This window comes from Melitaea cinxia, chromosome 22 (assembly GCF_905220565.1).
Source record: "Melitaea cinxia chromosome 22, ilMelCinx1.1, whole genome shotgun sequence".
Classification (NCBI taxonomy): Eukaryota; Metazoa; Arthropoda; class Insecta; order Lepidoptera; family Nymphalidae; genus Melitaea; species Melitaea cinxia.
This window is the reverse complement of record NC_059415.1, coordinates 11,854,898-11,882,218: the sequence shown is the minus strand read 5'-3', so window position 1 is coordinate 11,882,218 and position 27,321 is coordinate 11,854,898. Positions and strand designations below refer to the sequence as shown.

At 34.4% G+C, this 27,321-nt stretch overlaps 1 protein-coding gene and 1 pseudogene across 1 annotated transcript; both read left to right on the top strand.

Moving 5' to 3' along the window:
• The first annotated feature begins 4,900 nt into the window (after positions 1-4,900).
• On the top strand, positions 4,901-5,019 carry LOC123664851 (annotated as a pseudogene).
• Positions 5,020-7,121: 2,102 nt separating this feature from the next.
• Positions 7,122-16,640, top strand: LOC123664626 (chymotrypsin-C-like). The gene is made up of 8 exons (XM_045599145.1): positions 7,122-7,233; positions 8,769-8,941; positions 10,583-10,753; positions 11,251-11,467; positions 13,410-13,519; positions 14,082-14,249; positions 15,162-15,318; positions 15,826-16,640. Exons 1-8 carry the CDS (start codon positions 7,122-7,124, stop codon positions 16,047-16,049), a joined length of 1,332 nt encoding a protein of 443 aa, XP_045455101.1. The 3' UTR covers positions 16,050-16,640.
• The last annotated feature ends 10,681 nt before the right edge of the window (positions 16,641-27,321 follow it).

Here is a 27,321-nt window from a genome sequence, read left to right as displayed (position 1 = left end):
TCAATTGACGTTTTCTAAGTTATTATTTATATTTCAAGGTATATTTTATTGAGTAAATATTAATCGATAGTTCGCTGCGTTCGCGCAGCGGTCAGAGCACTGGTTTGTAGCTGTTGTTCTGTGGGTTGCGGGTTCGATCCCCGCACAAGACAACATTTGTATTGGCCATACAGATGTTGGCCGTGGTCTGGGTGTTTATGCAGTCACTCACCGTTGTTATCATGTACTTCCTGGCAGCGATCGTTGATCATAGTAGGAAATATAATGCCAATCCGCATTGGAGCAGCGTGGTGAATTAAGCTCTGATCCTTCTCCTACAAGGGGAAAGAGGCCTATTCCCAGCAATGGGATATTACAGGCTGAAGCGTAATCAATAGTTTCAACTTTTCGTGCGTGATCTGGGAAACATTAATAAAAGCAGAGATAAATATTAGAGTTATGAAATTAGAATAACACTAATTAGACAATAAACATCGAAATTAATAAATCTAATAAGGTTTGCGAAATCGAAGTAACCTCAGACGTGACAGCTAAATAGTGTTTTATTAAATATGTACTAGAGAAATATTAAATTATAATAAAAAAATTATAATAAATAAATAAATAATAAAAAAAACATGCTGGCGACAACATTAAGTTAAACGGCAAACAGTTGTTGTGCGTTTGACTTTGAACATCGGAACGTGACTTTGGAACCGTTATGAAGTAGGTATACAGATTTTTAGTAACTTTTTAGTATGGTAAGGTTTTTGAAATTAACGTGGTTTACACCTTATCATTATATCTTATAACAGAGCAGGAATAAGTATAATTATAATTACAATTATTTCTGTTGTAAAAAGAAATTAGCCAAAATCTATACATCTATACAAATAAATAAAATTGAAATGTCTGTTTATAATTTAAAAATAACAGCTTTTTATTAAATGCATATGGATGTATACACGGTACATATACGAAAATAACATTTTTTACAATTTTTGTCTGTCGGTCTAACTGTTTGTTCCGGCTAATCTCTGAAGGCTGAATCGATTTTGACGGGACTTTAACTGGCAGTTAATAGGCGTGTAATAAGGAGTAGCTTAGGCTAATTTTATTTTAAAAATTTATTTATTTTATAGCTGCGAACTCAACAATGACTTTTTTGTTAAATTAAACGCGGTCGAAGTCGCGGGCACAGCTAGTATGAAAAAAAAATCACGCTATGGCGAAACAGACTTATTAATTATTAAAGTAAATAATTGTGTTTGAGGTTGTGACTTCTATTACATCGACAAGTAATATCATGGTACCAAACTAGAGATATCTCCTTTCCAACAAAAAAAGAATTATCAAAATCGGTACATCCAGTAAAAAGTTATGCGGTATAATACAACGTAGGTCGACGAAAAATGCGTCAAGTAAAAACGCATTATTAGATATAGCTCGAAAAGTAGTTGTTAGATCTCAAATAAATTTAAATGGGACTAAATGACACACCACCATTCGATTAAAAAATTTTTGTCGAAATCGGTCCACCCAGTCAAAAGTTCTGAAGTAACATACATTAAAAAAAAAATAGAGTCGAAATCAGAACCTCCTCCTTTTTTGGAAGTCGGTTAAAAAAAACTAGTGTGCTTTAGACCACATGAATGGAGTAAAACTTCTTTAGTTGCCCCTACAGTAATATACAAAACGTAACTCTCTCTCTTTCTATCTTCACTAACTTATATCTCCCTCTCAACTTCCGTTCGCCTCGCTCGATCAAACTTTTTGTAACGCTCTCGTCCCGCATTCACCAGCTTCCTCCCTAAGTTAAGTATGCGTAAAGAAGATTTACTTCAAAAATATTATTAACGTCATACAGCTATTTGACACAACGCAGGAGATATTTATTCTGAGGGCTTTTGAATGTGAGGCATTTAAATATTAATTTGTCAGTCTAAACATTTTTTAATATCATGTCAAAAATCGACCGTTCCAGCGGGGATCGAACCTGCATCTCCGACTGACCGTGTCGGTGCATTGGACAATTAAGTTAATGAACGATGTACCCGCTAGATCGAAATTTTTGATATGATGATTTTTATTTTCGGTTTAAGCGACCGTGGCGCCGTCTATAGTGAGTTCTTTACAGAAACCCGTAACTATTCAAAGTTTCATATTACAATTAAAATCTTTGATAGGAGACGACACATTATTTTTGTGTTAACCACACATTAGGAAATTCTAAACATTTTTTTTAATATCATATCAAAAATCGACCGTTCCAGCGGGGATCGAACCTGCATCTCTGAGGATCGTGGTCAGCATCAGGGTTGCATCGGGAGCGGATAATTTGTCCACTCCACCGGTCCCTGTCCATGGCATCTCTTACGACAGTGTAGAACTCAGTGGTAGATGAGTTTTTGACTTAGTCTGTCCATCTTGTTGGTGAACAACCGATCTTTTACCCTCCGTGTTCCCAAACACACGTACCTGTAGGTACGTTTGTATTATTTTACTTAGATTTGGTTACTACTTAGATTTGGTTACTATCTAGAGTAATATTATAAAGCTGAACAGTTTGTTTGTTTGTTCGTTTAAATGCGCTTAATTTAGAAAGTAATGGTTCGAGTTAAAAAGTTATTTTTGTGTTAGATTGTCCGTTTACTGAGGAAGGCTATAGACTATTTTCCCCTCAATGAACGCGTGTGAAACCGCGGAGCACAGCTAGTTTCATTATAAACTAAAATAATCCAGTTCCAGAATAATCCGTCTGAGACGTACACACATTTGTAACATCTACATGCATAATGTAGCATTTCCTCGTGATTTCATAATCCCTCGGGTTACCGATTTCTTCTCGTTTGCTCAACGCGCTCTAATAAAGATGTATTGCTTTCTCTAGAATAACAAAATCATCATATCTTGCCGAGTTGGACGGAATTACTCGTATTCTCTGGCGTATTTGAAATGACGTTTTATTAAGCACGTTGATCGTATAGTGAGGATTACAATTACTTATACTTTTAAACCGACTTTAAAGAAAGGAATGTACTTTTGGAGTTTCCTCATTAAGAATCGATTTTCACATAAGACCCTCGGTAAGAAATAAGTATGAGGAGCAAAATCTATTGAACGAATGACTCGTTACGTTTCTCGTAATGCCATCTATCGGAAAGATAAACTACTAAGAAAAACTCAATAGGGTTCCGATAGACGACGACGTTTTTTAATAACGCCATCGATCGATCGATAGCTGGCGTTATTTGATTCGTTTATTTACCATTTGATATGGTATTAATCTTTTTCTCAGACTAGTAAGCCTTTTTGCGCCTTTTTAAACAGTCGATCTGAAGGAGACCCCAGTCGTGCGTCGGAGCTGACGTACACACTTTTTTATATTTTCTAAGACCGTAAGTCGACCATATTCTTTTTTTTTTAATCAAAAGCTGATGCTTGTCTTTTATTTCCATTTCAATTTGATCGAGGTCTGATGAATAGTTTTCGAGTACTCAGTAATCTCTCATAATGTGTATTTTAGTCTGTATACTTGATGTAAATTGAAATCAGTTTTTATGTTTAAGAACAAACACAATTATTTAAAAAAGGCTATTTATGCAAACATTTAGCACTTAATGCACCTGATATGACTGCTCTCAAGTTACCTTGTGTTCCTGTGGTGAGTAAAGTAGCCAGAGCTCCTGCGGAGAGCCGTGGTTAGGTTAGGTTGTAGGTTACCCCGAGGCGAGGTGGTGAATGCTAGTACGACCCCATCTCGCCCCATCCAGGCGGATGACTGCTCACACGTGGTGGTTTTTAGTCAGTAGGAGTCTGACATAACCTTCTGGCGCCACCGCGCTGTAGGGTATCCATGATGGATTTTCCCCACGTAAAAAAAAGGTTGTAGGTTACCACGTATCATCAGGCAGGACGTACTTTTATTTGATAAGCTAGTCGTAATAAACTTTTAGTTTATATTTGCCACTTACAAATCCAAATGGAGTAGTCTATCAATTGAGGCTCTAAGGCTAGTAAAGCCTATCAATATTGTACGTGCGAATTAAACTTCATCAGTGACAGCTGTCGTATGAGGTGACTAAAGGATAACACAGTTCCACTACCACCTTGGAACTTAAAAAGCCGACCGATGGCAGGATAACCATATAATTGCTGGCTTTGAAATACACAGGCCGAAGACGGGCAGCAGCGTCTTCGGTGCGACAAAGCCCGTACTGCGGTCACCAACCCGCCTGCCCAGTGTGGTGACTATGGGCAAAACACTTGAGTTCACGCCTTTTTCGGCGTGAGCTTATGGAGGCCTATGTCCAGCAGTGGACTATGATAGGCTGAAATGATGAAGATTATGAGTGACAGCTAAAACCGGCCTTCATGGTTGTTTGAGCGTTATATCTCTATTATTAACATTTCTGGTTATTTTATCAAGATGGAGGTTCCTGTTGTGCGGTTACTTGAGAGACGGAGTCGTTTAATTAAGCAACGTCAAGTTTGCGAGTAAATACAACTGTATGTGAATTCAATAGAAGCGTGTATTGTTTACCATGTATCGTATTGTATGGGGAAGTAAGTGCTCTTGTATTTTGGTTACAAGTGGTTTATATTCTAAAATTATAGCTGATATATGCGACGTTATCTGCGTTGCTGCATAAAAACCTTTTAACCTTACTTCGACAAAAAAAAATATGGATTTCAAAAAGAGAAGGATGTTCTCAATTTGATTGTACTTTTGATATGGTTTTTTAGTGTGTTAACTTAACTTTTACAGGTGTTCCGATTTTTATTATTCGTTTTTTAACCGACTTCAAAAGGAGGAGGTGATTTCTCAATTCGACCGTATATATTTTTTTAAATTAAAACTTCTATAGGCGCATGAGGGGTTAAATTTTTACGGATCAAACGCGTCACGCATCACGATTTTTTAAGCGTTCATACCACCTTGAATATACCGGTTCTCGTCCGATCACCGAAGTTAAGCAACGTCAGGCGCGGTCAGTACTTGGATGGGTGACCGCCCGGGAATACTGGGTGATTTTTTTTTCAATTCGTTTTTGTAATTTAGCTTTACATAAAAATTATAGATTACATTATTAAACTCTTTTTTTTTCTAGAATAGATACTTAGAGTAAAGCGTATTAAAGAAATTCGAGATACTAAAATAATGTCGACACCAGCAATATAATACTAACTCATAAAAGTGAACTTTACAATAAAGGATTATAAAAAGGAAAAACGTGATAGCTTTTATATTAATTAAGGAACTTATTTGAAATTTGGTATCTTTAATAGTTAATTTATTCATTAGGTAGAATTTCACAGTTTTTTATTACTCGAAATACGTCGAAAATTCGAGTTGCCGTAGTATAAATTGTTGGTGTCTGTGTAGTAAGTCTATAATCTAATATAATTTAACAAGATACATCATGTTTTTGCGGATAATTTATTCTTTCATGACATACAAAAGAATGAAACATTAAAGGACTTTTTTAAAACTTACAGAAAACGTCGTATAAAATTATATTTATAAATATATACAACGTTCACAGCTCGACAAAACAGAGCCACCTGGCGTGTTATATAGAAACTACAAAGGTTGTTAAATTAATATCGATAGTATTTAATTGCAAATTTATAACTAGATAGCGCCGCAACGGAAAACTAAACCTATTAAAACCTAAAGATTATTAAATTATTTTACATTAGTTTTTTTTTTCAATTAGTTCGCTAAAGAAGTTTCACTTCTGACATGTGTACTTTGTACGCACACAATTTTTTTTGTGTGTTCGCGGGTAACTTCGTCATTTGTGAAGAGATTTTGATGATTCTTTTTTTGTTGGAAAGGAGATATCCCAGGGGTGGTACCATGATAAGTAGACCAGGATATGATGATGGAATCCCAGAGAAATCAAGGTTAACCTTCGAAAATCGTAGTGGTGACTAATGCGTTTTTGATTTTGTTCGTCTACTTACGTTGTATTATATTACTTGTCTATGTAACTGAATCTGAATTTTTCGTTTGCGAGCAAACACAATTATTATTCGAAAGATAGTGCTTTTCGTGTGACAATCACCTAATTATCTACATTTAGTATTACTTATCTATGTAAATTGAAGACTGTTTTTAGTTTAAGAAAGAATACTATTATTTAAGGAGTAATAAATTCATATCTAGATGTTATATCAAGAAACTTACTCGGGATATTTTATGCTCCAGATTTAAAGAAAAAATCGTAACGTTACAACTCCATCAAGGTTCATGCAGTGGAAATTTCATAAATAGAGAGAGAAGAAAGAAATAGAAAAGAAATAGAAGAGTCTACAGATTCTACTAAAACGTACCTGATTTCTGAACTGAATTAGCCTTCAAACTCAACACTGCTGGACTTCAGCTCACCGTTTTAATCCAATGCGGGTTAATTTCGGTACCGTGAGCGTTGATAACTATCAGACATCTACACAACCAATCGAATCGATGGCTATATGACATACATCCAGATTAAAAATAAATTATTATTAAATCAAAAACAAATTCATATTTATTAAATTTACACAAATACAATCAGTTTTATATTGATGTACTGCGCGGTAAATTTTACACAACAGAAGATGACAGATAACACAGCTGTAAAGCAGTGTTGTGTTCCTGTTGTGATAAAAGGTGGCCAGAGGTCCAGGGTAGGGTGAGGGTCGGCAACACGTTGGCAGTGCTGCTATACTTACTGTATCTATAAGTTACGGTATCCACTTATCATTATGGAGAGCGTGTGCTTTTTGCCACATTTGTAATAAAAATAATACCTACACTGAGCCGTAATTCTACTTGCAACCGCCGGTGTTTAGGTTTATCACACAATTAGTTCTGAAAGAACAATAAAAAACACATATATTATTATATTCTATCCACGTAAATTAAAGTTCAGTCACATATACGTTTGCGTGTAATTTAAACAAGTAAAGAAACTTTCTAGACGGGCTTATTATGATAATTTTGCGCTGGAACTTTTTCGCTGATTCCAAAACGTTCCCAAAGTCTCTGCTCCCTTAATTTGCATGTATTTGCATTTAAATACAAGCACGAGAAGAAAAAATATCACAAGTGAGTATTTCCTTACATGTAGTGCTTAATTTATAAAATATCAATAATGTGGGAGACAGTCATTCAGAAAGAAAAAGCAAATTGGGCGCAGTGTTCCGAAGTTGGCAGCACTGTCGAGCAACTCGATCAAGACGGCGAGGCACACATCGTACAATTAAGTAGATATATATGAAAATCATCAAATCGAAGATTGTGACATAAACGAAGTTTTCGCCCAATTATCCCACCGTCCCCACCTACATGATGTATGACGACAGTAAGAATAACGCCTGTCTACTATATTAAATTGATGTAAATTTCTGAAACTGTCACTCCATTTCTATATTTTTGGGTGTCGAAGTAAAGTCAGATGTGTTCAGTAGCTTAGGCGGGTGAACTACGAACGCAGATGCTTTCTGTTCCAGGGATTGTAGTTCTGGACATTATGTATATATATTATAAGTGTATTAATTGTAGGCCCACGCGTATTTATAGAAAAAAATGTGTAGCTATTTTTTTTTATGTCACTAGGTTGGCAAACAAACGTACGGCTCACCTGATGGTAAGCGATTACCGTAGCTTATAGACACCTGCAACACCAGAAGCATCGCAAGCGCGTTGCCGACCCAATCCCCAATCCCCCCAGGAGCTCTGGTCACCTTACTCACCAATAGGAACACAATACTGCTTGAAAACAGTATTATTTTGCTGTGATCTTCTGTAAGGTCGAGGTACTACCCCAGTCGGGCTGCTCCATATTTTAGCAGGAAATTCCTGCTGTGCCTTACCTCAGTTAGCTATATCAGTCAAACGTTACTTTGAACACAAGCCTAGCCCGACTGGGGTAGTACCTCGACCTTACAGAAGATCACAGCAAAATAATACTGTTTTCAAGCAGTATTGTGTTCCTGTTGGTGAGTAAGGTGACCAGAGCTCCTGGGGGATTGGGGATTGGGTCGGCAACACGCTTGCGACGCTTCTGGTGTTGCAGGCGTCTATAAGCTACGGTAATCGCTTACCATCAGGTGAGCCGTATGCTTGTTTGCCAACCTTGTGACATAAAAAAAAATGCGGAACTGTTATCGCAGCACCAGAACCTTTTTCAAACGCGTACAATACACAGTATACAGCGGATTTGACATTAGCTATTTCTCTCGCAATTTCTATACTGACATTTATTAACGAAAAGTCTAAAAATAATTTAACGTACATGATCGAGGTTTTGACAACCGGGCATTAGATAAGCGTCTCAAAAACAATCTTACTTAATTTTAGATACCGAAATTAAATAGCTTTAATAGCACATAGCTAAATACTCGCCACAGGAACTCATCGGTGTGGTAAGTGGTAAGTTCTTATGACATAACTTTGGGGCATTATTATTTGGCTGTGATTTTCTGATTGCGATTTTATTCCTTGGGTATGTTTATAAACAAAACGTAATCTCTGCTTTGTTTACAATTTATCTCAATTATCAAAAAGTAGACTCTATAGACTTGCTTGTGTCTGGTACATATTACAGCAAAACTTGATCAAGCGAACTAACCACCTATATATTATTTTAGTCTGTTCTCACTGCTACTGTAGGAACGTGTTCTCTATCAATTAATAAATAAATATCAAATTATTTTGAATCAATGTGTTGATACGAATATCGATATGAGTGTGATAAAAAGTATATTCACAACATTACTTTTGTTGAGTGTAAACGTAGCATCAGAACAAGGTATACCAAGATTCAGTGATTTACCGTGCAATGGCACGGATGATGTTATGTCGTATTTCGATCCGGGATTGTCCGATGGATATACAGTCAAAATAAATAGGACGTTGAACAGTGGTACTCCTATAAAATTGAAATTTGACATGGATGCTTTGATAACGGTGGTAAGTTTAAATTCGAATCAGGTATTTTTTTTATTTGAAAATAGTAAAGTTGTAATCAGATCTCGATGAAATTTAAATGTAACCACATGAAAAACATCGTTTAAATTACAAACATTAAAATCGGTACACCCAATAAAAAGTTTTGCGGATTTTCGAGGGTTTACCTCGATTTCTCGGGGATCCCATCATCAGATCCTGGTTTCCTTATCATGGTACCATACTTTGGATATCTCCTTTACCTTATATATATATTAAAAATTGGTTCATAAACGACGAAGTTATCCCGAACATACTGATATATATATATGATTGAATTGAGTAACCTCCTTCTTTTTTGAAGTGGGTTAAAAAGATAAAATGCCTATCATTGCGGTTAGCAGAAGAGAATCGTGCTTCAACGTACTTAATTTAAAAATTACTTTTTCACTTGACATTATTTGTACTTTAATCAATTTTTATTCCAAAAGTGTAGCAGTATAAATTTTGTTTTCAAAATGACTGTGTCTCGTGGTTTTAATATTTCGATCTATTAGGGATGTTGGATTAAAAAATAGCCTAAGTATTATTCTAGATCTTCAACTATCTATTTTTTAAGTTTCATTACAATCAGTTGGTCAGTTTTTGTGTTAGAGAGTAGCAAAAACCTATCAACTCTCACAAAATTTGCATGCTTAAGATTAGTAGGGTAGTGATCGTTTTTTTTCTTTATGTGATGCGGAGTATTATTATTATTTTTTATTCTAATTTTCAATTAAAATTTAAATCAAGTAGAAATAAATATAAACGAGCGCTTATAATAATAAATACGCAAGGCGATATTAATAACTTGTCTGCTGTTATGACCTTTAGTTTGTGATGATAAAACCGGATTTAAAACGTACATTTTTTACATAAATCATTACCATTATTATTCATTCTTTATCATATTATTTGTAAATAGCAAAGATCCTTCACATACATGTATAGTTATATAACAACGTATTAATTTGTAAATAAAAAAAAAATATGTCCAATCATCTCTAATATGACAATCATTTATTCGAATTTTAATTTAAGTTTTTTTTGTTATAGTGAAACAACTTTTTTGGATTTTATTGTGGTTTCATCATTACAGCCTAAACAGTCCACTGCTGTACATAGGCCTCCACAAGTTTACGCCAAAAATAACGTGAACTCATGTTTTGCCCATAGTCACCACGCTGGGCAGGCGGGTTGGTGACCGCAGTACGTGCTTTGTCGCACCGAAGACGCTGCTGCCCGTCTTCGGCCTGTGTATTTCAAAGCCAGCAGTTGGATGGTTATCTCGCCATCGGTCGGCTTCTTAAGTTCCAAGGAGGTTGTGGAACCTTGTTATCCCTTAGTCGCCTCTTACGACACCTACGGGAAGAGAGGGGGTGGCTAAATTCTTTAGTGCCGTAGCCATATAGTTATTGCGGTTTAAAAGTGTTTTAGATGCCCGACGTTTCGGATACTTTACAGCAACCACTATCACGAGAGGACTCTCTTCCGAAGGCTTAGAAATTGTTTGTAGCAAATGTGGTTTAATTAAATTCTCACGTCTTTAAAAATATCACCATACTTAAAGGTGGCTTATAATTTTTTTTATACATATATTGACTTATGGTATATTATTTTCGTCAGGACAACTCCACCGCAAGGTTGGTTGATTTAGGTAACAATGACTTTAAACTAGTACTCTTGCAAGACACTGATTTATTTGGATTCAATATTAAAGGACAATTCCTCTTATTACCACCTTACATAATAAGTCTCAAAATTAAGGGAGTGGAAAATTGTGCAAAACCTAATTTTGTAAGTATAAACGAAATATCTATAAGATTAATATCTTTACGCGTATCAGCTTATATATGCCTGTGGGCTTGTGTTATTTTCTCCTTTGTTCTAGAAAAAATGGAGGCATAGACTGTATCACTTTTCCTTCCTACAAAAACACACGATGTCATGTTACAAATCAAATCAGATGATCTAAATAAAGATAATAGATAGATAAATATGCCTGCTCAAAATATGGAGCAGCCCTCGCAGGGTGGTACCTCAACCTTACAGAAGATCACAGCTAAATAATAAATAATACTGTTTTCAAGCAGTGTTGTGTTCCTGTGGTATATAAGGTGAACCTGGGCTCCTGGGGGGAATTGGGGATGGGATTGACAACGCGCTTGTGATACTTCTGGCGCTGCAGGCGTCTGTAAGCTAGGGTAATCGCTTACCATCAGGTGTGCCGTACGCTCGTTTGCCGACCTAGTTGTATAAAAAAAGTCAATAGTTGTTACCATATTAATCATCAGGGTTATTTCGAAAGACATCCAGTTGGTGCTGAAAAAAGACCAGAAGTACCGAATCTATTTTGTGGGAAACGTAAAGCAATCAATCAATTGATAGTTAACGGAGTAGAGTCAAAACCTGGCACCTGGCCGTGGCACGTCGCGATATACAGATTAGAACGGGCTACTTTGAGGTACATCTGTGGAGGAACATTAGTTTCAAATTTATTTATTTTGACTGGTAAGAGTTGATTTTTAAACGGTTTTATTTAGCTCACCCAGTTTGTTTTATTATTTTTTATTATTTATTCTTGGGTCAAATTTAGTAATTCAAATTTCACCCTCTTCCTGTCAACCGATTAATCTGAAATTTTGTATACACTTTGGATTTTGGTGACAATACAATTATGTTTATTCATTATCATTATAAATTCAAGATGGCCGCCGCTACAAAATGGCGGATAATTTATGTTTTATTAATCCCATTAATATGGGTATCAAATGAAAGGGCTCAACAAGCAGAATACAATATACTATAAAAAATTGAAATCTAAGATGGCGGCCGCTACAAAATGGTGGATAACGTAGGTTTTATCAATCCCATCAATATGGGTATCAAATGAAAGGGCTCAACAAGCAAAATACAATATACTATAAAAAATTGAAATACAAGATGGCGGCCGCTACAAAATGGCGGATAACGTAGGTTTTATCGATCCCATCAATATGGGTATCAAATGAAAGTGCTCAACCAGTATAATCAACGTACTATATAAAATTAAAATCCAAGATGGCGGCCTCTACAAAATGGCGGATAACTTAGGTTTTATCAATCCCATCAACATGGGTATCAAATGAAAGGTCTCAACAAGTAGAATACAATTTACTATGCAAAATTGAAATCTAAGCTGGCCGCCGCTACCAAATGTCTGATAACAATTTTTTATCAATCCCACCAATATGGGTATCAAATAAAAGGGCTTGACAAGAAGAATACAGTGCACTATAGTGCCTACGCAACCTCAATATTTAAGATGGGCCTTGCAATAATGAAGCACTAAATGAATTAAACAGAATGCGAAATAAAAACTAAAAACTAGAAAATAAAAATAGGTAAAAAAACTTTTTAAGTGAAACGGTTTTATGTTAAACATACATTGCAATGTTTAAGATAAATGTACTAAAAACCAAAAAATTATAAAATAGATACAGTCGTGGGAATTATAAACATATGCATAGACTAGACTAAAATAAAACCGTGGGGCACGTCAATTGTCTACAAATTATCGACTTAATGTGCGATAGAAGAATCGTTTAATTCGTCGTTAAAATAGGCAGTTGGCCCGCAGACGGTGAGGAAATTACTTACTATTTTCTTGCTCATGGAAATTCCAATAGTTATAGACTCCATGTAAATAAAAGAGATGTTTCAACTAGTTTATCGTTGGACATTCACACTGCTGGCTGGCGAGGAATCGTTTCACTGCTCGTAGTTTGTCTTTAATCGATAAAACATATGATAAAAGTACTACTCGCTCACCACTATGAAACCCTAAAACTCGCTTATAATCGAGCTTGCTAGCTTGTTTCCACATTCTAGCCCTACTTATCACACGTCCATCGTTGTCGGTTGAACAACTGCCTAATTATAGTGTAACATTACAAAACAAACATTTTAATCAACGATTGTACACAATTGACGTGCCCCACGGTTTATTTTAGTCTAGTCTATGCATATGTTTATAATTCCCACGACTGTATCTATTTTATTATTTTTTGGTTTTTAGTACATTTATCTTAAACATTGCAATGTATGTTTAACATAAAACCGTTTAACTTAAAAAGTTTTTTTACCTATTTTTATTAGAAAATATTATTAAAGCTGACATAGGCCTCCACAAGTTCGCGCCAAAAATGGCTTGAACTCATCTGTGTTGCCCATAGTCACCACACTGGGCAGGCGGGTTGGTGACCGCAGGGCTGGCTTTGTCGCACCGAAGACACTTCTGCCCGTCTTCGATTGGCTTTTAAAGTTCTAAGGTGATAGTGGAACTATGTTATCCCTTTGTTGCCTCTTACGACACCCACGAGAAGAGAGGTGTGGCTATATTCTTTACTGCCGTAGCCACACAGAGCAATTCTCTGATACCGACTAAATAATGTAACAGGTTGTTGTTTTTCAGCTGCTCATTGTGTGACGATTAAGGGCGCTGCTGTTTTACCAGAAATTTTAGGTATCAGTCTAGGGAAACATAATTTACTCGGAGGAGATTTAGATTCTCAAGAAAAACAGGTTTGTTAAAAGATACAACATAATTAGTGTCTGTATTGAGAAAGAAATCAACGCTTTTCTTAATAAATGGTAGCAGGTGACTGATAATGATGGGAATTGATAGGACATTGTTTCATATTTTTGAGTTAGCAATGTATGATGTATAGTCAAATGTCTACAGATTGGCTCTGGCATGAAAACATAGTATAAATGTGTATATCACATAAAATCATAATTGAAATAGCTTTATACAAATAGATTTATTTTTTCTTTTAAAAGTAAAATTTTAATTATTTTTAAAAGTGAAACTACCGATTCAGAATATAGATTCTGCAGAGAAAAATCATCAAGATACTCCGCAGTTACTCTACAACTACTAAATGACCGTGTTCTAATACAAAATTGGTAATATCTTGCATGAAATACCGTGTCAAGAATTCCACATTTATCATTTATGTAACCCTGCACCGAATAATAATCTCTAGCTAATAATTTCTTTTTAATATAAAGTAACAATAACAATGCTCGGTAGTAGTTGCAGGGTAAAAAGCTTAATATAAACGTTCTATTCGACAATTTTAAGGTACACCAAGTTATTGTCCACGAAAAGTTTGCGCACACAACACTTGACAATGATATTGCGTTGTTGAAATTAAAATCTTCAGTTAAATATAATACGGTCATACAGCCTGCGTGTATATGGTTTGATAAGGCAGAAGGAAAACTACCTACCGGAGATGTTCTCGGTACCGTAAGTATATTTTTTTAAGTAAACAGAACTAAAATTTAATATAGTAAGGAAATTTAAAAGACAGGTAAAAATCTAACTAGCCAAATTTCGACGAAATAACTGAAAGTCAAGTAATTAAACAAAGAAATATCTTTAACAGACACATGATCGTGCTGTGTGGCTACGGCACTAAAGAATTTAGCCACCCCCTCTCTTCCCGTGGATGTCGTAAGAGGCAACTAAGGGATAACAAGGTTCCACAACCACCTTGGAACTTAAGAAGCCGACCGATGGCGGGATAACCATCCAACTGCTGGTTTTGAAATACACAGGCCGAAGACGGGCAGCAGCGTCTTCGGTGCGACAAAGCCAGTACTGCGGTCACCAACCCGCCTGCCCAGCGTGGTGACTATGGGCAAAACACATGAGTTCACGTTATTTTTGGCGTAAACTTGTGGAGGCCTATGTCCAGCAGTGGACTGTATAGGCTGTAATGATGATCGTCTGTTCTTAAGGTAAGCAACTTCATGTATGTGTTATAGGTAATAGCCGACTGCTACAAATACATTATTATTTTTTCGATAAACATACATAATATAAATAATAACGAATGATGACGCGCTGGCGCAGCGGTCACAGCACTGGCTGTTGTGCTGGCAGTCGAGAGTATGATTTTCGATCAGGACAGATATTTGTATTGGGCATATAGATGTCTGTCGTGGTTTGGGCGTTTGTGCTTGTGTATTGTGTGTACACAGGAGAAAATCCTACTAATGCAATTTAATAATTGTATATATATTATATATAATATATATACAATTAATAAATTCCTGATCACTATTACACCTACATAATAAACTTTTATAGCTTGCTATGTTACATATACAAAGATATATCACCAAATAAGCTCAACAATGTAAATGATATTTCAAGGTAACAGGCTGGGGCTTCGATCAAACGGAATCTCTTTCAACCGTACTTCGTGAAGCTACAATGCCAATTGTGCCAGACTTGGACTGTATCAGGACTAAGCCGTTATTCTACTCCGTTGTCTTGAATGGCAAAAAGTTCTGCGCTGGGTATCGGAATGGTGATTATTTTTACCACTTGTGTGGAAATCAAGCATAGGATTCTCCTGGTAGTGAGGCGTTACCGAGTTTCTGGATGTTTGCACCACTTGATAAGTTCATTTTTTTTAATTTATTTTTTGTTGGTAGTACTGTTCGTTTATTTAATTTTTTAAATGTATAAATATGTTTTGTACATCTTAAAGTTTAATGGTAGATAAGGCTGGTATAGCTTTAAATCGTAGTATCAGACAATCGTAGTATTAACATTTTATATTAACAGAATGTAGACAATCAAAGATCACATGAAAAGTTGGAAGTGGCAAGCACAAAACTACTTTTAAATTTTTAAATACATAATATTTAAGCATTTTTAAATGTTGAACTAGTTTTGATTTCTTTAATATCTCCAAAAATTTGATTTATTTTACCGCAATTAGTTCTTAGGGTGTATAACATATTCTAATTTTTAAAATTATTTAATTTAAAAAACTAAAAAATTATAACTGTATTTTTTTTTTAATTTTCAGGAACCGCGGCTTGTAATGGCGACAGCGGTGGAGGATTCCATGTATACGTACCATATGAAGACAGTCCATTTGTAAAGAGATACGTTAAAGGCGCCTGGTACATCAGGGGCATTGTATCCCTCAGTGTTGTTAGACAGGACACCTCGCTTTGTGATCCAAATGAATACGTTGTTTTCACAGATATAGCAACTTACAGCGACTGGATTTACGATCATATGGAATAGCTAACTGTTAAAAATATTATAAAGTGTGTGTATAGTCAGCAACTGGAGTTTACTCGTAAAAAATTACCGAGATATTTAAATATTAAAAAGTTCTACTCAATTATAATTTAAAAAAATCGAATTTAGACTTCATATTATTTACTTTCTGTCAATTGTAAAATCTACCATACTATCATACTTATGAAGATCTCCACATATACATATAAATGGACATGAAAATTTACAAATGCAGTCAAAATAGTTCAGCCTTTTCGAGTTATTTCCAAGAAGTTGCCTCTCAAAATATCGCATTCAGTAAACATTTAAATATTTCCTCTGATAAGTGGTGAAAATGAAATTGTCCTTGCCGAACTTTCAGTTTTTGAACAGTAATTCAAATTTTCGGAAAAAATTCTGAACGTCGGAATGTTCAAAGCGCAAAGTTCTCATTGAAACGACGGACAGCCACGTTTTGTTGACTTTTTCAACATTGATTGAATGAACACGAGTCGTTTTCGTTTGGTTGTGTCGTGTTTTTTAATGTTCATGAAGTTTCCCGGAAAATTTAGCGAACATTAACTATATGTTGAATTAGTAAAAGTTGATATGTTATGTTATTTTTTATTTACATTTAAATATTTTTTAAATAAAATAAACATAAATTAAAGAGTCATGGATATGAAAACTTATAAAATAGTAGATATTTTTAATTCGTCAGCAAACAAATTTAAACTTAAATTTCTTAAGTTAATGGTTAGTATAGGTATTTAGTTCAACTATCATATCTTAATACTAACATTAAGATATATTTTGAAATGAGATGTCAATAACTTTTGGACCACTTGTCACACATACCCCCCTCGTTTTTCGATCCCTCCCCTCTTAACGTGTGATGTAATCTGTCGACGATGAAGATTCAGCCTGTAACATCCTAGTGCTATATGTGCCTCTTTCTCTGCGTAGGAGAGGGATCGGAGCTGAATACCACTTGCTACTCAACTGCGAGTTGGCGGATATATTCCCTAAAATGAGTAGCGATCACTATCATACCAACATGTGCAAAGAAACGATAAATTTCACTAATTCATTTTAAAATTATCTGGTTTGAAATTCGAACAGCTTTCAATTTTTGGATGCACACGACGAAAATAATACCATCAATATACCAAGGTTTGATCTGATTCGGCATTCTAAATTTGAATCTGGCTAGACGATTGGTTACCGTTCCCGAATTGAATATTTAGATGACAATTCAAAAACTTTACATTCCATTGTTGGCTTTATTTGATGTTCAATTCTCTCGAACCGTAATTGATAGTTTCGCACCAGCAATGTATATTATGTAAATGTAAATATCAGTTTATAAAGTAATACGTGGTAAAGGTTTGTGAACTCGTTAGTGTGTATTGTCAACATAATATGATAAAACCTTAGAGTAACAATAATTAAGGAATTGTTAGAAATCATTTATCTATATAAAGATAGCGTATTTTTAGGTATTTTTAATGGTATACAAAGATAATAATGTTTTAAAAGTTTTTGTTTTAAAATGTCAACTCTTAGTTTTTATGGTAAAAATTTTAAAACGCGCGGTACGTTTCCAATAACATTAATCAATCAGCTATTGATGGAATAACTATATTTTAATACTCCTTTTAATAATCTTAGTACACTTATTCACAAACTTTATTAAATAATAAACTCTTAAGTTAATTTTTTCACTAAAAATATTTTTAAAATATGCACAAACTTGAATTAGAATTTACTGTAATTTATTCCCATTTCATACCATTTCTAAAAAAAAATCTTATCTAAGGTAAAAACTCTCTATACAATATAAAACAATACATATCACGGAGGTTAACTAATGTACATGACCGTTTAGAAATAAAAATGTTCTATTTTTAAATATTGTTTGATATAAACGTAGAGCCACAGATACTATAATTATATAGATAAGCAGTACAACCCGAAGTGTATTTTTAAAATATCAATTGAATCCTTATCATTACAATCATTACAGCCTATACAGTCCACTGCTGGACATAGGCCTCCACAAGTTTACGCCAAAAATAACGTGAACTCATTTGTTTTGCCCATAGTCACCACGCTGGGCAGGCGTGTTGGTGACCGCAGTACTGGCTTTGTCGCACCGAAGACGCTGCGGCCCGTCTTCGGCCTGTGTATTTCAAAGCCAGCAGTTGGATGGTTATCCCGCCATCGGTCGGCTTCTTAAGTTCCAAGGTGGTTGTGGAACCTTGTTATCCCTTAGTCGCCTCTTACGACACCCACGGGAAGAGAGGGGGTGGCTAAATTCTTTAATGGAATCCTTAATTTTGTTAAAATTGATGGTGCTCTATTTTTAAAGTTTAGTTGATATGAGCATAGAACCACAGCTAAAATATATTATTATTAGAATTACGATATCAATTGTATTCTATTTTCAAAAAAAATAAATCATTGTGAGGGATTTGGTTTTAAATATTTTAAATTATTATCCGATATAAATGTAGAAAAATGTAGAATAAAAAAGTGTATGTGTGCAATTCACATACAGCAAAGTGAAACTTCTGAAAAGTAACCTACGGAAGATTTTTTTCTCTGTGTCCTATCTTATTCTCTCCAACATTTATGTTTTTAACTGACTTCACAAAAAAAGGAGGTTACTCAATTCGACCCTATATATATAATGCATGCTCGGGTATAATAACTTCTTCGTTTATGAACCGAATTTTTTTTTGTTGGAAAGGGCGGTGGGAAAAAATCGAGGGAGAACCCTCGAAAACCGTAGTCAACGACTAGTGCATTTGTTAATTTTTTTTCGTTTATTTACGTTGTATTAATTGTCGATGTAATTGAAGTCGATTTTTTTCGTTTGCTGGCAAACATAATTATTTCTTTATCGTGACGCATTTTCGTTTTATGAAATTTCAAATCATAACGATTCTAAAGAAGTTTCACTTCAAAAAATGCCTGTCAGTTTGTTGTCTTTGGATTATTATTTAAAAAATACAGATCAACTACAATATCCATTGCATTCGATTTTTTATTTTTCAATCAAAATCCTTTTTTCATTTCAACAATCATTTGTCTGTGTGTTCTATTTTTAAATATAATTCGATATTGTAGTAGAACCTCCGTTTTATTTATTATTTTGTAGGTCGGAAAACAATTTGACGGCCTACTTGATGGTAAGCGGTTATCAATAGTATTTAGACGCTTGCAACACCAGAAGAATCGCAAGCGCGATGCCGACTCCCGACCCTCCCCAGTAGCCGTAGCAGAACACAACTCTACATAAGAGTATTATTCGGCTAACTTAATACAAATATATAAAATAAATTGGACATTTGATAGCATATCCTTTTTCATTTAAAATATAGAACATATAAAACCGTCCCAGTCAATCGATTTGATCAACCTAACGATCCATTTCTAAAGTAGGTTTTATTTCAAATTCGGTCGCCTGAAATCAGTGTATTTGTATTCGTATTTGAATATCTGATCACAAGGGAAGGTTGATTTTCTATATAATCGAGGTACCTTTGACCCGTATAGATTTTACGTTTGATAAATATTTAGAAACTTCTAGAATCGCACCGGCGCGGCGTTTATCAATCTCTGTTAGGTTAGGAGTATCAATTTTTAAGAATTGTGTCAATCCTCTTTTCAAAGGCGTCCATTTATCTCTTCATAGTTGTTCAGTTTGTCGTACAGAAAAATAAATAAAAATAAAAGTCGAGTTGAAGTTTGGATTTTCTTCTAATTTTTTGTACATAAACTCGTATTTACTGTACTACTTAATAAATAAGAAATTGGAATATCATCATCGTAGATAGTCATAGAAATAGTCAATGAAATCCACGTTATTATTTTATTAGGGTTAGGTTATGTCAAAATGTTTTTTTTTTTTAAATATAACTAGGTCGGCACAAGCGTACGGCTCAAGTCTCTAAGTGATTACCGTAGCTTATAGACGTCTGCAACACAAGAAGCATCGCAAGCGCGTTCACTAACACTCCCCTGGTCATCTTATTCACCAACAGGAACAAGCCCTGGTCACCTCACTCACCAACAGGCACACAACACTGCTTGAAAACAGTATTATTTAGCTGTGATCTTCTGTAAGGTCAAGGTACTACCCCAGTTGGTCTGCTCCATATTTTGAGCAGGAAGTTTCCTGCTGTGCCCTACTCATATGTGGTTAGCTCTCGCTCAGATTTTAATTGTATTACACGACAAGCATCATCAAATATATCATCAAAAACAGCCAATAAAAAAAAAACATGAATTAAAAAATAAACAGTCAAATTATTTTCAATTTCCTCCTCATTTTATTGAAATCGGTTAAAAATAATTCTTATCAATATATTGAAACTAAAAAATTTGATAGTTTATTTAAACGTGCTAATCTCAGGTAGTAATGGTTTGAATTTAAAAAAAAATATATTTTTGTGTTGGAAAGCCCATTTACTGAGGAAGGCCATAGACTTTTTCCTCAAATTAACATGTATGAAACCGTCGGATATAGGCAGCCATAGATATAGCTATGTTAAAAATATTTTAATTTTTATATCTTTTATAACTTTTATACAGTGTCTTTGTATCTGAGAAGCGCAATTTAAACCAAAGCACAAAAGGAAGTAGACATGAGATTACAGTACTTAAGCACGCAAAGTTTTCAGTTTCATTGAGTTGTTACAAAATTTTAATATCTCCACTCCGACTAGATCTTTTTCGGGATTAGCCCTTGTTTAAAGTTTTTTTGCAGCGTGGAAGCTTTATTATTTTTTATAATAAAGTTATGGTTCTAAATTTGTTTTACCTAAATCACAGACATTAAGTTTTTTACTTTAGGAAACAGATGACCGACCGTGTGTGTATGTCAAACTATATTTTGAAATTATTAACTTTTCGTATGCCTTGTTGTTTCCATGATTTGTCTGTTCCGTTTAACGAATTTAAAAAAAAGTTATGTCACACAGTGATGAAAGTAGCACACCCATTGATCGAATTTTTAAAACCGATCTAGAGATCGTTTTTGAGTTCATCAAGTAAGCAAACTACCCTCTTACCACACCAAAACTCTTTCATAGATTATCATTATTATAAAAAATTATAGCAATAATAATTTATATGAAATGTGAGATTTTTCACTGAACTCATAATTTAAATAAACACACAAGGAAACGCGTTCGAATACTCTTATTTTACTTTTAAAATATACGCGAGGATAAATTGAGTGCTTGGTTCTGACACAGGAGTCATTTCGCGGGAGTTTTATACCCTGTGCTTTATCACGAGCTAACGCGAGGAGCTACCATCGAAACTCGATTACATTAGTTTAAATTATTTGGAAAAAATATTCTTTTCATAATTTTTTATCCCTTCTTTGTTTAGATTTATAAGTTAACGAAGATATGTAGCTCTGATAATACTGTATGCAATAATTTTCTTGCCTTAGAGTAACTGTTTCATATTCCGAATTATAACTTATCTTCTCTAAGTTAGTCCAGTCTTACGATTACGCTTCAGCCTGTGATATCTCACTACTGTGCATAAGCCTCTTTCCCCATGTAGGACAAGGATCAGAGCTTAATCCACCACGCTGCTCCAATGCGGGTTGGCGGATATATTCCCTAATATGGGTAACGATCGCTATCAGGTGTACACGATAACAACCGGGACCGACGGCTTAACGTGCTCTCCGAGGCACAGTGGGGAGACCCACAACGACTGCACAAACACCCAGACCACAGCAAACACCTGTATGGCCAATACAAATGTTTGTGATCTGCGGGGATCGAACCCGCAACCGCCAGCGCAACAGGTACAATCCATGGCTGTGACCGTTGCGCCAACGCGGCGTCCAGTCCAGTCTATTGCAGTCCACTGCTTGACTTAGGCTTCCCAAGTTCACACCAGAAGTCAATCCTCATCCAGCCTACACCGGTTAATGTAACGACATTAATCGTCGGTCCAGCGGGTCGAAGGGCGTCCCATTCTGTGTTTACCAAGGCGCGGTCTCCTCAAGACTTTTGTCTTCAATTATTGCGGAATTATCGAAGTAATCTTCTCTACTCCAGAACAATTTACTGTCTAAAAGTTTAATTTAATATCAAAAATATACATCATTGTTCGACTTCGTGAACAACTAGTAGACTTCCAAGAGGACATTTCAGGATAAAATCTGTGAATCAATTTTGTGTATACTAAAATAAATAAGAACAATATATAACCGTATACGGAACCTGTAATATATGGTATACTGAGATCTTCAGAAACAAATTTAAAAATATGTACTTTGCTTAATTAAGTTAAGGATTTACATGACGCATTAGTAATACAAGATGTAGAGGTCAAGTTTCATAGTTACACTTAATCAGTAGCTTATGCCGTCCAAAATTATAAAAAAAAAACAAAAATTAAAATCACAAATCACTTCGTACAAATAAATTTCAAAGACACATTTGAATCTAGATTTTACAAATCAAAACTATATCTGTGCCTATTAAATTAATTAAAGTTTATGAAGCTACCATATCCGGAATATAGATACTGCTAAGAAGAATCAGCAAAAAGTTCCACATTTACTTTTCATAAAAAAAAAAACAAACATAGGTCGAAAAGCAAGCATCTGATGGTAAGCGTTTACCGTATCTTATAGACGCCTGCAACATCAAATCCTACCCCCATGGGGTACCCCTACTACCCCCTAAGTAGTACTACTCCCTCCCAGGAACTTACATTACAGTGCTCGAGAGCAGTAACATTTATCTGTGATCTTCTGTAAGGACGAAGTAATTCCCCAGTTGTGCTACTCCAGATGTAGAGCAGGATGTACCCTACCCCAGTTAGTCTTGTCTTTTATGAAATACACCACCACTGAACCCTGATATGTTTAGGATTAAGAATATCTTTAACCGGATAATACACACATAAGCTAAAAAATTATTTTAATATGAAAAAATAAAAATGAAAGACTGTTACTCGTATTTCAGTACCAAAGAGGATTTACACACTGATCGACTCCCTCAATTATGTGCAGACTGTGGTAATCAGGTGGAGTTGTTCTACCATTAAAAACTAACTTACAAGAAAACGATACTAAGCGCTAATTCATACTTAAATATTCATAAATAATTAATATAGATGTGTTTGTGTATGTAGTATGCGTGTGCATGTACATGTGATAGCCTAATTTTTATTTTTCTTAAGTTTTTCTGTCAGATCGTAATCTAGGAGTTTAAACCATGGCGATAATTTTATGTCTACATTTACGAAGTGTCAGTGCATCTAGATCTAGAGATTTATTGATGTTACTGCCCGCGATTTCGTCCACGTGGCATTAAAAAAAAATTGGTTATTTCGCAGATTTACAAAATTAATAAATTTCTAAAGTAAAAGTAATAGTAGTCTAAAGTAAAGCAAAATAAAAGCAGTAATAAAAGTAAAGTAACACACTAAATAACTCTTTATTACATCAGCTATCTGCCAGTGAAAGTCTCGTCAAAATCGGTCCAGCCGTTTCAGATATTAGCCGGGACAAATGGACAGAAAAAAATTTGTAAAAAAATATTATTTTGGTATATGTACCACACAGTATGTGTACACATACATCTATATGCATTTATTAAAAGGCGGTTATTTTAATATTACAAACAGACAGTTAATTTTTTTTTATTTGTATAGATTATGCAAAAATGATGACACATATCCATAGTGACAGTGGAACTGTGTGTGAGTATGTTTTCTCCTAAAAACATTATGGTTACTTCTCTTCGTTAAATTGATTTTATTGTAATCTGAAGAGATATGCTTTTTAAAATTGTATGTTATGTGTTATGTTTGTATGAATTTAAAGTTTTTTGACTGATAATATTTCCGATGGTGTGTTGAGTTTTGGTTTTTTTTAAAATACATAACCTTCAGACGTACTCTCTCAGCTCTCTTCAACAGTATTAAATGAGTGTTACGGATTATGTTATACATCCAAATGATTGATAAAAACTTTGTATCATTAAACAGTTATATGTTAAAATAGTTGTATAAAAATTGTTCACGTTATTTCATCGTATAATTTTTGAAAAAATTAAAGTATGTGCTTCAATTCGAAGCAGAAACTTTGATGAAATAAAACACATTTTAAAAAAATCTCTCGTTCTGAAAAATTTGATAGCAGCGCTTCTGAAGTGGATTCTTATTTCAATTTATTTATACGTATTTGAGTATTTGTTAACACTATTAAATGTGTGCAATTTATGCTAAATATTTAATATTTAATTCATATTAATATACTATTATTATGTCTATTTTTTTAATAGTTTGGTTTAGTCACGACACTCACTGTTGCAGTTACAGTTGCGGGTTCGATCCTCGCTCAAAAGAAATACTAGTATTTGTGTTGGCAATATAGATGTTCGTCGTAGTCTGAGCGTTTGTACTTGTGTATTGTGTGCGTTTTCGAATTTCGACCTCAAACTCAGGAACTAAACATTTTTCCAGGATGAAGGGGTAACCTATGTAGCTAGCATAGCTTGCCTAGCTATGCCAAATTTCACGGCATTCGACAATCGTTCAAATCGTTGAGCCGTAAAATTGGAACAAAGAAACAAACAAACTCACCTTCAATTTTAAAATATTACTGGCTACTAGCTAAATGAAATTTGAAAAATGCCTAATTTTGTAAATTTTCAATATATCGTCGTGATTCTATCGCTAATATTATTAATTGATATCATTAGATATTTTTCTCTACGTTCATAGGAAAGTCGCTAGGGCGACGGTTGCACTCGTAACGTTTTTCCGCTATCCCTTGAGAACTATGTATTTTTCCGAATTAAAATGTAGCCTATAAAGTATTTGCATGTCATCGCGATCCGTTAAGCCGTTGAGCCGTGAAAGTGAACAAACAAAGTAACAAACTCACTTCACATTTATAATATTAGTATTGATACACACACAAAAAAAATCTATACCAAATCATCACCTATTTATATTTCGCTTAGACACTATACATTAGAAAGAGATAGTGATTCATTTTAAGATGCTTGACAGGGCGAAAAAAATCACATTTCTTCGAGGCTAACCATAAATAATATACGACGAAGGGCCTGAAAATGAAAAATGATCTGAGGGAAAGAATTTCGTAAAGGACCAACTTAAGATTGACGTTATTTTAAAATGTTGTTTTGTAAATTATTCTCTATAAGAAAGATAACATCGCAGTTTTAAGTTCTAAAAGCACGGTAGTCATTTCTTGATAATTTTTAACCAACTGAAAAAGGAGATAATTTTATGCAATTAATTTGATTTTAAAGAATATTTAATCAATAAATAAAAAAATGAAAATTAGTGAATGTCATGTGGACTTAAAATGTTCGTTGACCTTGTCAACACTATATCATACTATCGGCAAATTGATAGTAAATTTTATACTTAGCAAGCTTGGCCGTCTATAATTTTCTTTATCATTTATTCTGAGACTGGTTAAGTAAGTGAGTGAGGGACAGGAGACCCTTTATTATAAGCGTTAGATCATTTTTATCTTTGATTGCAATTAATTTAAATATGTTACAAATATTATCTTCAGTACTTGAAAAACTTGCACCGTCATCGTCATCCTGAAAGTAAATATTTTACGATTTGGAATCTGGTGGTTTCTCCGAACTATTTCGGAAATTTTTGAATTTTTAGTAGAATCAGTGAGTTGAAGTGGCAGTAGGCTATTTTTTTTAATATATAGACTAGCGTTTGACTGCGATCTCACCTGATGGTAAGTGAAGATGCAGCCTAAGGTGTTATGCGCTTGCCTAGAAGATGCCTATTCACTCTTGATTTAAAGATACCCAAGTTATAGTTAGTTGGATAAACGGAAGCCGGAAGGGCATTCCAAATTTATGCGGTGCGTATTAGCGTAGTGCTATATTTCGTATAGGAACAAGGAAGCAAAGCGCTTAGTGGCGAGCACATGGTAGTAAACGCAGTATTGGTCGTCCTCCGTGTATCATGTCCAACAGCGGACGGTGAAAGGCTGAAGTGATCTTATATACATAGAGATTCTCTTAATTCTACTATTTCGAGTCGGTATATTACTAGTTTTTTAACGCTATTCACAATATTTCTCAGAAAAGAAATCATTAATCGGGAATCGGGGAACAAGATATAGTAATAATATAGTCTGTGTTGGTATCAAATTTTAAAATAATATGAAATGTCCATCTGTCTATTTCTTACGCTTTAAGCTAGAAATGTATTGTAAAATCTATATGTAACTAGTTTCATTTAATCAACTCTTTATTGTTAATGAGTACCTTGGACGGTAAGTGTAACATTTTGATAATATAGAGGACGAATTTCATATAATATCTATATGTGATAGCTTGTTATTAGCTTTTTTTTTATTCATATTCTGTATGAGGTATAGTTATAATAAGCTGTAAGCTATCCAAATAAAAAAAAAAAAAAAATAAAATAAAAATTAGATTTACGATATCTCAGATAGAGGTCAAAGGTTGATGTGTAAGTTTTGATACTAAGACAAATCACTAGCCGTATTTACGTAACGGGGAAAAACCAAGCTAATTTACTTAAAACTTATTTGTTATATTTTGCAATATACATCTAGCTTTATATGATGTAGTTAAAGTATTGAGATATACTGAAGTAAACTAAATTCAAAAAATTGAAGTATTTGTATGTCTCTTTGAACGAGATATTAATAGGATGAAATGGACAGTTCTTCAAGAGTAAATTTTTGTATCAGAAAAACCGTTTATAAAGAATAAAATAGGAAATGGAACGATGTACCCGTACGGTTCTAAGTGACCGTGGCGCCGTCTATAGTGAGTTCTTTTACAGAAACCCGTAACTATTCAAAGTTTCATATTACAATGAAAATCTTATGACAGGAAACGACACCATGCTATTTTTATGATTTTAATTTTGTGTTACCCACACATAGGAAATTCAAAACATTTTTTAATATCGTATCAAAAATCGACCGCTTAAATAAATAGCTTAATTGGTTAGAGCACCGATACGGTTAGTCGGAGATGCAGGTTCGATCCCCGCTGGAATGGTCTGCTGTCATAAGAAGCAGCAATGCTATGCGTGTCAAAGTATTCATCCGTTTACTATTTGTCAGTTTGTCTAAAATTTCTGTAACGCTGTGAGCAATAATTACGTGTTTTGAATCCGATCTGTTAAGGAAAATTGTTTATTAGGTAATCAGTTTTGAGATCTGTCAAAACGTGATAAGTGCTATTTTTACTTGTTCCTCACCAACTTTACT